This window comes from Acinonyx jubatus, chromosome A1 (genome assembly GCF_027475565.1).
Source record: "Acinonyx jubatus isolate Ajub_Pintada_27869175 chromosome A1, VMU_Ajub_asm_v1.0, whole genome shotgun sequence".
In the NCBI taxonomy this organism is placed as follows: domain Eukaryota; kingdom Metazoa; phylum Chordata; class Mammalia; order Carnivora; family Felidae; genus Acinonyx; species Acinonyx jubatus.
The window spans coordinates 137,888,448-137,902,952 of record NC_069380.1 but is presented as its reverse complement, the minus strand read 5'-3'; the positions used below and the strand labels follow the sequence as shown (position 1 = coordinate 137,902,952).

At 35.2% G+C, this 14,505-nt stretch overlaps 1 protein-coding gene across 1 annotated transcript in view; it reads left to right on the top strand.

Moving 5' to 3' along the window:
• Nucleotides 1-14,505, top strand: part of ANKRD31 (ankyrin repeat domain 31) — a 135,181-nt gene that overhangs the window by 30,615 nt on the left and 90,061 nt on the right. Inside the window, 5 exon segments of the mRNA XM_053224024.1 lie at nucleotides 2,845-2,920; nucleotides 2,923-3,103; nucleotides 3,105-3,399; nucleotides 6,089-6,363; nucleotides 9,049-9,158. Coding sequence (XP_053079999.1) covers nucleotides 2,845-2,920; nucleotides 2,923-3,103; nucleotides 3,105-3,399; nucleotides 6,089-6,363; nucleotides 9,049-9,158 — 937 coding nt within the window.

The following is a 14,505-nucleotide window of genomic DNA, read 5'->3' as shown; positions in this document are numbered from 1 at the left end:
TGGCCACTTCTCTATATTTACCTATGGAGTTTGTCCTGTCAGTCTTTGGGTCGTTTTCTGAGTTATTTACTCTGATGTGTTATCTAGTTGTATCTGTGGAATGAAGTGAGCTTAGGGTCTTTCTATTCTGCCATCTTCCTTATACTGTATATTGATCTGTGTTTCTTATCAGTAGTATTAGTCTCTTACCGTTTATCTAGAGGAGAAGTATGTAACTTATTATCAAACTAATTGCTGAGATGGTGTAGCAGAAATGCCTTCTGTTTGTGTGTTACCCCAGTTCCTTCAATATTTCCTGCTAGATACTGTTTTCCCATCTTCCAGTTGCTAATCACTAACCATGTGTTGAGTGCTTGTTTTGGCTTTGTTTTCTGCTGAGTGCCGTGGGGAATCAGAGAACTGTAAGACTGACTCTGCCCATAACAGACTCAAGTAGTCAAGGACCTCCCCAGATCCACCCTGCCATACTTGTACCTTATTTTATCTTACCTATATGTTACACATTACCATCTCCATGCTTTTGTTTAAGTCAGGAGCCAGAAAGCAAGAGAAAGAACATAACATTTGGAACCAGATAGTGTGTGTTTCAAGGACAAGTGTGTCCATTTACGTGTGTAAAATACCAGTAGCAATATCTGTTTCACAAGATTACTGTGAGGACTGAGAGCAATGATAGTTCGTGGTGTCTGGCACCTACGTGGTACTTAATATGTGTTTTTCCCTTCTTTAAATCCTTCACAAATTAATTTCTGGTTCAAGTCCTTTCTCCTGTGTGGATCTGTCTCAGATGACTCTGGTAATCTTGACCAAAGTAATGGCTCCCTCTTAAGCATTCGTTATTCACTGACTATGTCAGCATTTTTCAGTCGCTTGCATCCTATGACATTAGTAGATGAGATCTTGAGAAAAAGGATATTTGTGAACAAAAAAATTTGGAGAACCTATATCCTAAAGTCTCCTCAGAGATTTTAATGCACATGCTCTGAAAAGTCTTATGGTAAAGAAACCTGCTTAACTTTGTTTAACCAACCATTCTTCAAGCAGTCATGAGAACCCTCTTCTACCTTCTGGTTTTTTCCCCCAGAAAACTTCTTGTAACACTAGGCTCTTTTGTTTATGCCATTCATTTGAATTCATACAGTGTTTTGACATTGTTTATACTTTATTTAATGTCTTTGTGTTTATGCCTCAGTCTTCATTTAGAAATTAAGTTCCTTTAGGGCAGAGTCCAACATATGTACTTTATTATATCTATGACTTCGAATTTATTTTGTAATTTTTATTATTATTTTTTAATATTTATTTATTTTGGGAGAGCGCAAGCAGGGAAGGGGCAGTGAGAGGGGGACAGAGGATCTGAAGTGGCCTCTGCGCCTACAGGCTGACAGCAGCAAGCCCAGTGCTGGGCTCGAACTCACGAAGCTCAAGATCATGACCTGAGCCAAAGTCAGATGCGCAACTGACTGAGCCACCCAGGTGCCCCAATGACCTTGAATTTAGTAGATATAAGGCCTTCAAATAGGAATGAGACCTTGTACTGTGACTTAAAGAATGGATAGGATCTGGGTTCTTGAATTTTTTCTAAATGCCTTTTACTTTTGTGAGCAAATTATAGTTTACTAATAAATAAATGTCTTCTTAAACTCTGTATGCTGTTGACAGAGAAGTTAAATGGTGGCAGTTGGAAAGGATGGGAAGAATAAAATGGTTTTCACTTCTCTTATTCAAATCAAATCAGAACATTGGAGGGCTTACAAATTACAATGCATTCTATTAGAGTGCTGTGTCATTGGAAGGTGGATTTGATTTTTAGAAATAGCCAAAAGTCATTGAAACTCATTCTGTTATTTAGGGTCAAGCAAATTAACAGTTTTTAATGGTTAGAAAAAAGTGCAGTGTCTTTAAAGTATTGAGACTTTTTTTTGAGTGGCTTATCAATATTTTTTGAAACCAATTTCAAAAGAGGAAGTCTAATGATATTTTGAACATTGGAAAAACTATAAGAATAGGTATAACCTATTAAGATGATGTCTTTGAAAAATAATAGTCACTTAAAAATATAAGCTTTGTTTTATGTGTTTAAATCAACCACAGTTGATTTATACCTGGGGCTTTTAATATTTACATAGAACCATGTCTTTATTTCTTCTCTGTTTTCCTCTGACCTTTTGTCATTTGGCCTTTTTATTTCACAGTTACATATTCATACTGAGGTGGGGAATAAAAAGTAGGTGAAACTACACCAAATTTATTACTGGTTATTGATCTTTAAAAAATTTAGTAGTGATTAAGAGGCTCATGATCTGTTAAGCATCTGACTTCAGCTCAGGTCATTATCTTGAGTTTCTGCCCCACGTTGGGCTCTTTGCCCAACGATTGCTTCAGATCCTCTGTTCCCATCTTTCTCTGCCCCTTCCCTGCTCTTTCTCTCTTAAAAATAAATAAACATTATAAGTAAATAAAAATTCAGTGTTATTTTAGACAAAGGAGAATTTTATGGTTATTAACTCCAGTGAATTTTTGAGATCAGTTTCTAATTTAACTATACATGCCATCTCTGCCTCTTCTCTTAGCACAGATAATGTAAACTTAGCTAAACAAATAATTGGCATCTATAATTATGACCCAGCCATTTTTACTCTTGGTCCACTGTAGATGTATTCAGAGTCATTAGTGATTTGGCATAGGAAATTAGTAAAGAGTGTTTTATTTATGGAAGCAGAAGGAAGTTGTTGAAACTTTTTAGTGGTAATTTCTCAAGATGATAAACTAGAAAACTATAAAATTTTAATTTTAATTTTTTATATATGCTATAATGATGGAATTCCTATTTGGAACACACAGGAACTAAGCACAGACAGAGACTCTCCTGAAATTAGCTTTCTCTCACGTACTGCTCTTAGAGTATCCAATGTGGTGGTTGTAAGGAGAAATCATTAATAGAGCCAGAGAAGATCTTAGCAGTACCAAATATGTTTTCTGAGTCTAGAAATGAAGCCATGTCGACCATGAATTCTGAAGAAACCAAGGATGAAGAAAGCTCTCTTAGAACATTTGTGTCTACCTTAGAAAGGTTACTCACATCACTAGAAATCACTCAGGAGGAGACTATTTGAAATAATGAGTGTTTTCGATCCTAAAGAGTTGACCGACCCATTGAGCAAGTCTCCAAGTTCCATATCAGTGTCTTTGACATGTCACAGAGATTTACTAAAAAACACAAAGGATAATGCATTGCCAACTGAATTGTTAGCAGCCTTAAACACATTATCAGAAGCCACTGTGGGACCCATCTGTCACAAAACAGAGGGAGGCAGCAGTCTCACTGCTGGAAATGAATGTTTAGGAGTGGAGCCCAAGATGTCTCAGACTGGTGAAGATTGTATACAAATAACAGAGGTGAACTTGGAGTCTCTTTGTTCTCCTCGGCTTTTTGACCAAGATTCTAAGTTAGCTGAGCTGCAGGACAAGCATCTTTCACTGCAGCATGTAAGTGCAAGTATGAGTCTGTCATTTTGCCTTTTATAATGACCTTTGGCAAGTCTTCATTGCCCATATACTTTATTTTAAATTCATATTTTCTACCCAAATATCAATGCTCAGAAGATGCTTTTGAATTTAAAGTATAAACTGATCTTTCTAGAAATGCCTGGGGTAGACTTTTCAAGGCATCTAAATGTCAAAATATATAAGTTTCTCACCAAAAGACCTGAGAAGACGTATCATTATATTGCTTGTATTTATGAAGGAAATAATTATTTACCAGAATTTTTCCCATTAGCTCAGAAAATCACTATGTCTCCCTGGGTGTGGAGTAGAGATGACATATTGCACATTAATTTCTGGTTAAGGATAGAACATATGTGGTTGAGCTTCCAAGAGAGGGAAAAGTTATGCGTGGCTTCAGCAGAACTTTGAAGTCTGTGTCTGAGGATCCTGTCAAGTGGTACAATTCCTTGGGTTTAGAATCCCTGCAGTATTATGCCTGGAGGCCCTGCAGTGGGCTACCGCTTGCCAAGTCTCTTTTTTATGTTGACAGGTTTTTTACTTTTTAAAGAAAATGTTTTTCCTGACTGCATTAGTAATGCATCCTGATTATAAAGAAAAATCAATTATTACAGCAATACGTAATAATAAGAATAATAATAAGAAAAAGTCCTCCACAATTCCACATTTCAGAAATAATCACTATTAACAGTTTATCTGTTATTAACTGTTTATCTGTTAATCTGTTAAACTGTTTAACAGTTTATCTGTTAATAACAGTTTAACTGTTATTAACAGTTTAACAGTATATCTGTCTCCAATTGTTTCTGTGCATATTTTTTTTTCTTTCTTTTTTTTTAATGTTTATTTATTTCTTGAGAGAGAGAGAGAGAGAGAGACAGAGTGTGAGCCGGGGAGGGGCAGAGAGAGAGAGGGAGACCCAGAATCCAAAGTAGGCTCCAGGCTCTGAGCTGTCAGCACAGAGCCCGATGCGGGGCTTGAACTCACAAGCTGTGAGATCATGACCCAAGCCGAAGTCAGCCACTCAACTGACTGAGCCACCCAGGTGCCCCTGTTTCTGTGCATATTTTATATAAGTTTACTTTATATAAATGAGACTCTATTATACATAATACTTTGCGACTTTTAAAAATATTTTTAATTGAAGTATAGTTGACATTTTGGAACTTGTTTTTTAAATTAAATAATAATACATCTTGGTTATCTGTGTCGGCAAGTGTATCATACTACTTAAATCTTTTTACATGCTGAATACTATTCCACTATATGGATATTTTGTGTGTGTGTATACATATATTGTATAAAATATAATTTATTTAACTAATTCACTAATGATCATTTGGATTGTTTCTTTTCTTCTTTTGCTTTTGACTACTGCCAGGATACTCTAATGAATATACCTGGGACACTTTATATAACATGATACTAGGCTCATGTTGAAGAATACATACCTGGCATAATGCTGCGTGAAATTCTCGTAAAAAGCATTCTAATACAGACATAATAAAACTAAAAAAATCTAGAAAAATAAAAACTAATCATGGGGATAGGGCATGAAGGTTAAATTAAATATTGTGGTATTCTAATCTGAAAAGAGGTAATATGAGTAAAATGTAGGAAATTACAGTTGATCGGTATTAATAGAGTGAGCACGAATTAGCAAGTGTTCAAAAAAAAAGAAATTCTTTAAAAAAGAGATTGATTTAGAACAAATTAAATACCTTTTTACTCAGCTGTAATAAAAATATGGAACTTATACCCCAAAAAACTTTGTAAGCTGGATATATAAATAAGCTGAAGAAAGGTTTACATGATATGTATAAAAATACTTATATCTTCATGAAGGTTAAATCTATAATGTATTATTAATGGTAAGTTAGAGTCATTCATAATATACTGGTAATCCTTTAAAATTAATGTAAGAGAAGTTATCTACTGTCTTGTCCGCAAAATATCCTTCCTACTGTCAAACAACAAACACTGGGCTGAATAGAACATTGATCTGGTCTAGTGCGACGTTTCTATTGTTTTTATATGTCTCATCATTTTTTGCTACCCATTTCCTGTGACATTAAAGCACCTAGAGTAACTTTAGGTTTGTCCTTGAAATTTAGGGATGAATAGTGGTAAAAATAGTTTTATTTTTCCTCTTCTTCTCTTAGGTTTTTAAATCTGCATTATCCTTTATTATTGTAATATTAAATTTTTCACTATGTGAATTTTTGTACTTTCATCTTATAAGAGGCACTTTTATGTAATCAAAGGACAAGATAATACTTAATTTCTTCTCATTTAAAATTTTTTTCATGTTTATTTTGAGAGAGATAGAAAGAGAGAGAGACACAGTGCACACGAACAGGGAAGGGGCAGAGAGATTGAGAGGAGAGACTCTCAAACAGGTTGCGTGCTGTCAGTGCAGAGCCTGACACAGGGCTTGAACTTACGAACTGTGAGATCATGACCTGAGCTAAAATTAAGAATCAGAGGTTTAACCAGCTGAGTCACCCAGGTGCCCCTCTTCTCATTCTAGATTTTTTGCATTGCTAGAATTATTTCTTTATGTGTTTACATCTTATTACAGACTCTAGAAGATCCAAATCCATTTGGATTGCAAACTTCAGTTCATCACAATGTCACCACTTGTGATTCACTATTAAATAATAAGGAAAATTCACAATCATTGGAAAATAGGTCTGACCAGGACACTCTGTGCGTGTTGAGGAGATCATCCAGACTGAAAGCAGGAAGAGATGCAAAGCACACAGATGACGTGTATAAGATGTCAGAAAAGATTTTACAAAAGATACTTGTCTGTGAAGATCAAACAAATAAGAAGTCCTCAACTAAGAATTTCAGGTATGCTAGCAAATTATTCTTTCTCTCTAGATATGCTATAGACTTTATAGATAAATCTATGATTGGAACATTAGCGTTACTGTACAGTTATCCCTAAGTGAAGAACTTTATTTTTTACTGTTGTTGCCTTATTTACTATACAGTTATTTTTTTATCCCAGAAAACTCTTCTACTTTTTTTTTTAAAGGTAATGGGAGATTTGGTGTATTTCAGCCTAATGCTAATTTTCATTCTTTTTTAAAATAAGTTTAGTTAAAATGCATCACTACACAGTTATAAATTTTCTTGTCACAAGAACTTCTAAGAGTTACTCTTTCAACAACTTTCAACTATACAGTACAGAATTGTTAACTACATTTACCATGCTGTACATTTCATTCTCAGTACTTATTTATCTTATAAATGGAAGTTTGTAGTTTTTGATCACCTTCACCCATTTCACCTACTATCCTGCCCCTTGGCCTCTGACAACCATCAGTCTGTTCTCTGTATCTATGAGTTTGGTTTTTTTTTTTTTTAGATTCCACATATAAGTGAGATCATACAGTGTTTGTCTTTCTCTGACTTATTTCGCTTAGCATAATACCCTTTAGGTCCTTTCACATTGTCACAAATGGCAGGATTTCCTTTTCTATGGCTGAATAATATTCCATTGTGTGTGTATGTATGTGTGTATGTATTTGTATGTATATGTGTGTATGTATGTATGTGTATGTATGTATATATATGTATACACACACACTAATTTTCTTTTTTAAATTTTTTATTAATGTTCATTTATTTTCGAGGGAGAGCGAGACAGAGTGCAAATCGCAGAGAGACAGAGAGAGAGGGAGATAAGACTCTGAAGCAGGCTCCAGGCTCTGAGCTGTCAGCACAGAGCCTGATGTGGGGCTCAGATTCATGAACTGTGAGATCATGACCTCAGCCAAAGTTGAACTCTCAACTGACTGAGTCACTCAGGCACCACTGTATACCAAATTTCTTTATCCTTTCATCCATCGGTGGATACTTAAGTTGTTTCCATGCCTTGGCTATTGTAAATATTGCTGTCATGGCCTTGGAAGTGCAGGTATCTTTTCAGGATAGTAATTTTATTTTCTTTGGATAAATATCCAGAAGTGGTGATGGTAGCCATTGTAAATAACACTTGTGAGGTAATATCTCGTTGTGGTTTTCATTTGCATTTTCATGCTATTAGTGATGTGGGTTACCTTTTTATGTACCGGTTAGCCATTTGGATGTCTTTTTTTAAAGTTTATTTATTTTGAGAGAGAGAGAGAGCAAGTCCATGGGAAGAGCAGAAAGAGAGGGAGAGAGAGAGAATCCCAAGCAAGCTCTGAGCTGTCAGCGCAGAGCCCAACATGGGGCTCGAACTTGCATACTGCAAGATCATGACCTGAGCAGAAATCAAGTCAGACACTTAATCAAGTGTCACACAGGCCTGAGCCACACAGGTACCCCTGGATGTTGTCTTTAATAAAATGTCTTTTTAGTTCCTTTTCCATTTTTTAATTGGATTGTTTATTTGCTATTGCATTATATGTGTTCTTTATGTGTTTTGAATATTAACCCCTTATGAGATAAATGATTTGCAAATATTTTCTCTCATTCAGTAGCTTGCCTTTTTATTTTGTTGATGGTTTCCTGTGCTGTGTAGAAGCTTTTAGTTTGATGTAGCCCTCGTTTATTTTCCTTTTTTTGCCTTGGTTTTTGGTGCCAAATGCAAAAAAATCATTGCCCAAACCAATGTCATGGTGCTTAACCTATGTGTTTTTTTCTAGGAGTTTTATGATTTCAGGTCTTACAATCCAGTCTTTTATCCATTTTGAGTTGATTTTTTGTATGGTGTAAGATTGTGGTCCATTCTCACTGTTTTGCATGTGGCTATCCAGTTTCAAAACATCATTTATTAAAAAGATTATCCTTTACCCATTGTTTATTTGTGGCTTCTTTGTTGTAAATTAATTGACCATATATATGTAGGTTTATTTCCAGGCTCTACTCTGTCCCATTGACCTGTGTGTCTATTTTTATGCCAGTAGTTTGCAGTTTTTGATCACTGCAATCCCATATGGCAAGTTCTTTTTTCTTGCAAAGAACCTGTCTCTTTTTCCCTAGAAGGTGAATAGATAGTAGCATGCCAATTTGGGGAGTGAGGGGCAAGAGACTCAGAATACTTATAGATGACTTCTCATAAAGGAGAGAAGCCCATAAGAAATTCAGGTACAAAGAAAAGGCTAGAAATCACACTGACTGACATGCCTGTCACAGAATTATCTGCAATTTATTCAGAAGTCAGCTCCATATTGTAGTCTTTTTTTTTTTAATGTTTATTTATTTCTGAGAGAGAGAGAGAGACAGAGTGTGAGCAGAGGAGGGGGAGAGAGAGGGGGAGACACACAGTCTGAAGCAGGCTCCAGGTTCTGAGTTGTCAGCACAGAGCCCGATGCGTGGCTCAAACCCATGAACCTTGAGATCATGACCTGAACCAAAGTCGGACATTTAACCAACTGAGCTACCTAGATGCCCTGCAATCTCCATATTTAAAACTGCCATGCTGCTTGACAGTAGCTCAGTAAAATACCTTTCAGTTTTCAAAATTTAGTCAACATTTGATATGATTCTCTGTGAATGGTTGTAGAGGACATGATAGTAATTTTAAAAACATATTTATTTTTCAAGAATGCAGGATCCTGCTTTAATGATTAAAGGTAAAAGGAAGAATATGCGTTCAGCCAGACTCAAGAGTGGAAAACAGATCAGGAAAAACACAAAACTTGCTGGAAAAAATGGTGAGGCATATTTGATTTCTTTATAATTTTTGTAACTAAGTAACTTAGAAAAAAATAGAATTTTGGTACTGAAAAGGATTTAGAGATGATCTAGATTATCTGTCTCAACTTTCTCATTTTACTGATGAAGAAGTTGAGAAAGGTTAAGTATTTTTCCTGGTAGTGCACAGTTCATTAGTAGCATAACTAGGACTTGATCACGAACTTCTGGCTTATAGGCTGGCATTTTTTCTATACTTCTCCTTTGGAGAGAATAGTTACAGAACTCTTTTCAAATTTACATATGTGACCTATTTGTGATGTAACCAACATAGCATAAGACTTTGAGAAATCATACCAAAAGGAATGAATAGAGGAAAGGAGAAGGCAAAATTATTGTTATTCTAAGATGTTATTTTTGTTCCTAAAAAAAAACCCAAAGAATATCCTAACACACTATCAGAAACAATAAGAATCTAGAAATACTGTTTAAAATATAATAGGGGTACAGTTGAAAAATTAAAATACAAACTACAGGTTAAATAATAATATATCATTGTTAAATTTCCTGAATTTAATAATAATTTGGTTACTTAAGAGAATATTTTTGTTTTTAGGAAATAAACACTTAAGTATTAGTGACAAAAGGGTCATGGTGTATATAAGTTATTATTTATGTAAATGTCTGTGTACATGCATATGTTTATATAAAAAAGAAGCTAGAATGACATAAAGTAGTGGCAAAATGCTAACAATGGATGAATCTTTTGTTTTTATAACTTTTTTGTAAGCCTGAAATTATTTCCAAATAAAACTTTTAAAATATTCATTTAACTAAAATAAGACAAAAATAAATGCCTTTCGTATATATAAGTTACTCAGAAAATATAGGAGAAGGTCCCATTTGTAATAATTACACAGGAGAGAAAATACCTGCTTATGTAACTAATAAGAAATGTACCTTACCTATAAAGAAGAGACTTTAAAAATTCTGCTAATATAAGAAAAAATTTGAATAAATAGAAAGAAGAACCTTACTCTTGACCGTAAGTATTCAGTGTCATAAGAAATTTATTTGTCCCTAAGTCTCTTTATAAATGCATGAGAGCTCAATCAAAAACATTGTTTATATGTCAATTGTTTTATTTTGTATTATTTTTTATAAGGCTGGAGATTAGCTATAAGAATGTTATAAAATCATACTAAATATGAAAGACTAGCCTAGAATATTCTGAAAAATAAAAGCACAGGAAGAGTGGAGAGACTGGAACCTGCTGTAATTAATATGAAAGCAATTAGAAAGCCATAGAAATTGAAGTAATTTGGCACAGGAATAGACAGATAAATCAAGGAAACAGGTGAATTTAGATGTTAGAAGCCAGGTACAGTGTGAATATTGGGGAAGGTATGTGATAAAGCTGGCATCTCAAATTGGTGGCAAAAAGAAGGACTAAGTAATAAATAATGAAAACATTAATAAAATTGGATACCTATAACATTCCTTATGCTAAATTTAATTCCAGTTTGACCAAAGATTAAGTTAAAAACAAAAGCTCTAGAAGAAAACATAAATGAATCTTTTTATAATCTTCAAGGAAAAGCACCTTTTCAAAGAATGACAAACTCAGAATCCAGGAGGGAAAGGAATGATAAAACTGACTACATACATTTTAAAAAATTGTATGAAAAACACCCTAAAGAAAACCAAACATCAAGCACAAAAGAAATATTACTAACACATAACAAGGAGTTAATTGCATTAACATGCAGAGAACTGTTAGAAAACAGTAAGGATAAAGAAAAGTTGGTAGGCAACACGAACAAGCACTTCACAGAAAAAAAAATGTATATGTGTGTGTGTGTGTGTATATATACATGTATATATATGTGTGTATAACTATATACACTATGTATGTATCTGACACTAAGAGAAACATAATAGTGTACCTCTACCCCCAAAAGAAATCCTATATTCAGAAATCATAATCCAGAGGAGATGCAAAATATGGGCAAAGGCATTTTTAATCAGCAGCAAACCTAATTCATGCAGGGATATTTGATCCTAGGACACCCATCTTCTAATAGCTTTTGTTATTGCAAATAGTAGTAAACACATAAATAATGCAATATCAAGTGTCAACCTGATACCATTCACTCTCTGGAAACAGGAGGCTTTGATGGACTCAACTATAAAGTAAGTAACACGGCACCTTGGATTTTGCATTGCAATTTTGCTCAAAAAAAACATAGTTTAGTGTGAGTTAGATAGATAGATGTAGATAAATAACTGAAAAGATTAGCATCTTCCTTATGATTAAAGAAATGTAAATTAGAAGTATAGTTTTCACTTAACAGAATGTCAAATGTTTAAACTTTGAAAATTCCCAGTGGAAAGAATGTGGAAAAAGTAAGCATGCTCATATGTTGTTGGTTTGTTCAGTGTAAGGTTGTTCAGTCTTTTCACAGGGCAGTTTATTTATATTCGTTAGACTTTTAAGTCATAATTCTTTTGAATCAGCAATTCTACTTAAGGGGATTTATTCTGTAGCTATACTTGCTTACATACGTAAAGATATTTTTTTAAAGATGTTCATTACAGCTTTGTTTATCATAATGACTAGAAGTAGTCTAAACTAGGCGAATAGTTAATAAATTGTAATATAACCATTGAAGTAATATTCAGTCATTTAAGAAGTCAGAAGATAGGGCACCTGGGTGGCTCAGTCAGTTAAGCATCCGACTCTTGATTTCATCTCAGGTCATGGTCTCACAAGGTTCGTGAGATGGAGCCCTGTGTCGGCCTTTGTGCTGAGCGTGGAGCCTGCTTGGGATTCTCTCACTCCCTCTCTGCTGCTCGCCCAGTTGCTTGTGCATGCTTGCTTGCTCTCTCGCTCTCTCTCTCTCTCTCTCAAAATAAATAAACTTTAAAAAAAATCAGAAGAATATATATATGTTGTTAAGAAACAAAAATGTGTGTTATGTACAGAAAAATAGAGATAAGGATAACACAATTTCTGGTTGGAAACAATGCAAGCAAGAAGACAGTGGAGTAGCAGTTTTAAAGCATTAAAATAATTTCTATACCTAGAGTTCTATAACTAGAACATAAAATTCTATACCCAGCAAAATATATTTCAAAAATTAAGGTGAAATGAAGTTTCAGACATATAGAAGCTGAGAGAACTCAATACCAACAGACTCATACTGTATGAAATGCTAAAGGACATTCTCTAGGCAGAAGGGTGGTACTAAATGGAAATCTGCATCTACACAAAGGAATGAGGATCATTGGAAATGGTAACTGTATGGATAAAAATACAAGATTTTTTTCTTTTTTTAAACCAATTTTAAAGGATAGTTGACTGTTTAAACAAAAAAAACAACAATGGATTATGAGGTTTTTAACAGATATAAAAATAAGATGTGTGGTAATAATAACAAAGGCTATGAGGGGAGAAGTGGAAACGTACTATTGTAAAATGTATTTAAGGATATAACATTTGAAGGTAGACTTTGTTGGGTTATAGGTGTATACTATGGAGACTGAATTGGTGGTGAGCAGAGCCTAGGGTGGCTGAGGCCTGTGGTGGGTGAGGACCTTGCCACAGATGGACAGCTTGTTTCTGTACAATGACTACCTAGTGGTTTTCCTGCCTTTCTGTGAGAATCCCCCAGTGTGTATTCCTCCTCATGAGAGGGTACACCCCTTAACTGCAACATTGAGTTGACTCAGTTTCTGCCCTGAATTGTCATAATGAAGAAGCCTCCTGGAGCTTTGTTGGGATTTAATATCTGAGGAGGAAAGATCTCCCAACTAGGCATTTTCATCTCTAAGGTGAGTCCCAACTTTGATGTACATTGAGTAGGACTTCAGGGAAGGGACCAAGTCCTGCCTGTGAATGATATGGATTTCCAAGATACTGAGTACATCTAGGCTGTTGGGATCCTGAAGACAGCCCACAAAATCAGCAAGAGGAGTATTCCCTACAGAGTTGCAGCCCACAGCCCTCCCCATGTAATCTTCTAGGATAAACTTACAGGCCTTAGGGAAACTACTCTCAACCCTACCCTGGCAGGGTGAAGTTGGTGAGATGGCAAAACAGTGAGACCCTCCACTGAGCCAGCTAGCCAACTATATCACACGAACTGTACTGTGCTTTTAGTTCCCTAGTTTTCTAGATGAGCTTCATTCCCTAAAGGAGAAGGATGATGATGTGTAGGTATGGCATAGCCTGTGGAGAATAGCACTAGAAAAAGTGACTGGCATTTATTGAATACCATGTGCGAGGCAATTACACATATGTCATATCATTTTCATTGGAGTATGGAAATCAGTACAAAAAAGAATCCTGGGGGCCCTCCGTCTAATTTACCTGGCCATCTTACCCCATCCTTGTACTATCAGTCTTATACACTTTGGAGCCTTTAGTGAGACCTTGTTTCTCCATCCTTTCCCTTCTTCTTCTCCCCACACCTCTGCCCAAAGTAAAATCCAATGCTGAGGCTAAAAAAATAAAATAAAAAAAAAAAATGTATATTATAAACCCTAAAGGAACTCTTATAACAAGTTAGAGCTAATAAGCCAACAAAGAAGATAAAATGGAATAACAAAAAATAATTCAGTTTTAATCCAAAAAGAGTAGAAGAAGAGGGAACAGGGAAAAAAGGATAGGAAAAACTAAAAGCAAATAGCAAGATGATGACTCGTACCGAACCATATCAGCAATCACAGTAAATGTAAATAGTCAAACACTCCCAATTAAAAGGCAGAGATCGTCAGATTGGATAAAAAAGCAGTACCCAACTACATGCTGACTTTAAGAAACACACTTGAAATATAAAGACATAAATAGGTTAACACTAAAAGAATGGGCGGTGGGGGCAGACGGAATACTCAATTGTATTAGTTTCCTGTTATAACAATTTACCACAAATGTAGTAACTTAAAAACAACAGAAATTTATTTCCTTATAGATCTGAGGTCAGAAGTCCAAATGATTATTAAGGAGTTGAAAATCAAGGTGTCAGCAAGGCTGATTCCTTCTAAAGGTTCCAGGGGGGAAATCTGTTTCTTGCTTCTTCCAGCTTCTAGAGACTGTGGCAGTCCTTTGTTCCTGGCTGCGTCAGTCCAGTCTCTGCTTCTCCTCTTTGATTTTGTTACCCTCTTATGAGGATTCTCATGATTACATTTAAGGCTCATCCAGGCAATTCAAGTACCCTTCCCTTCCCAAGCTCCTCAGTCACACCTGCAAAGTCACTTTTGATATTAAGGTAACATTCTCAGACTCTAGAGATAAGATGTGAACACGTTTGGAGGACCAGTATTTAGCCTACTATACAAATTAAAAGTAAGCTAGAGTCATTATGT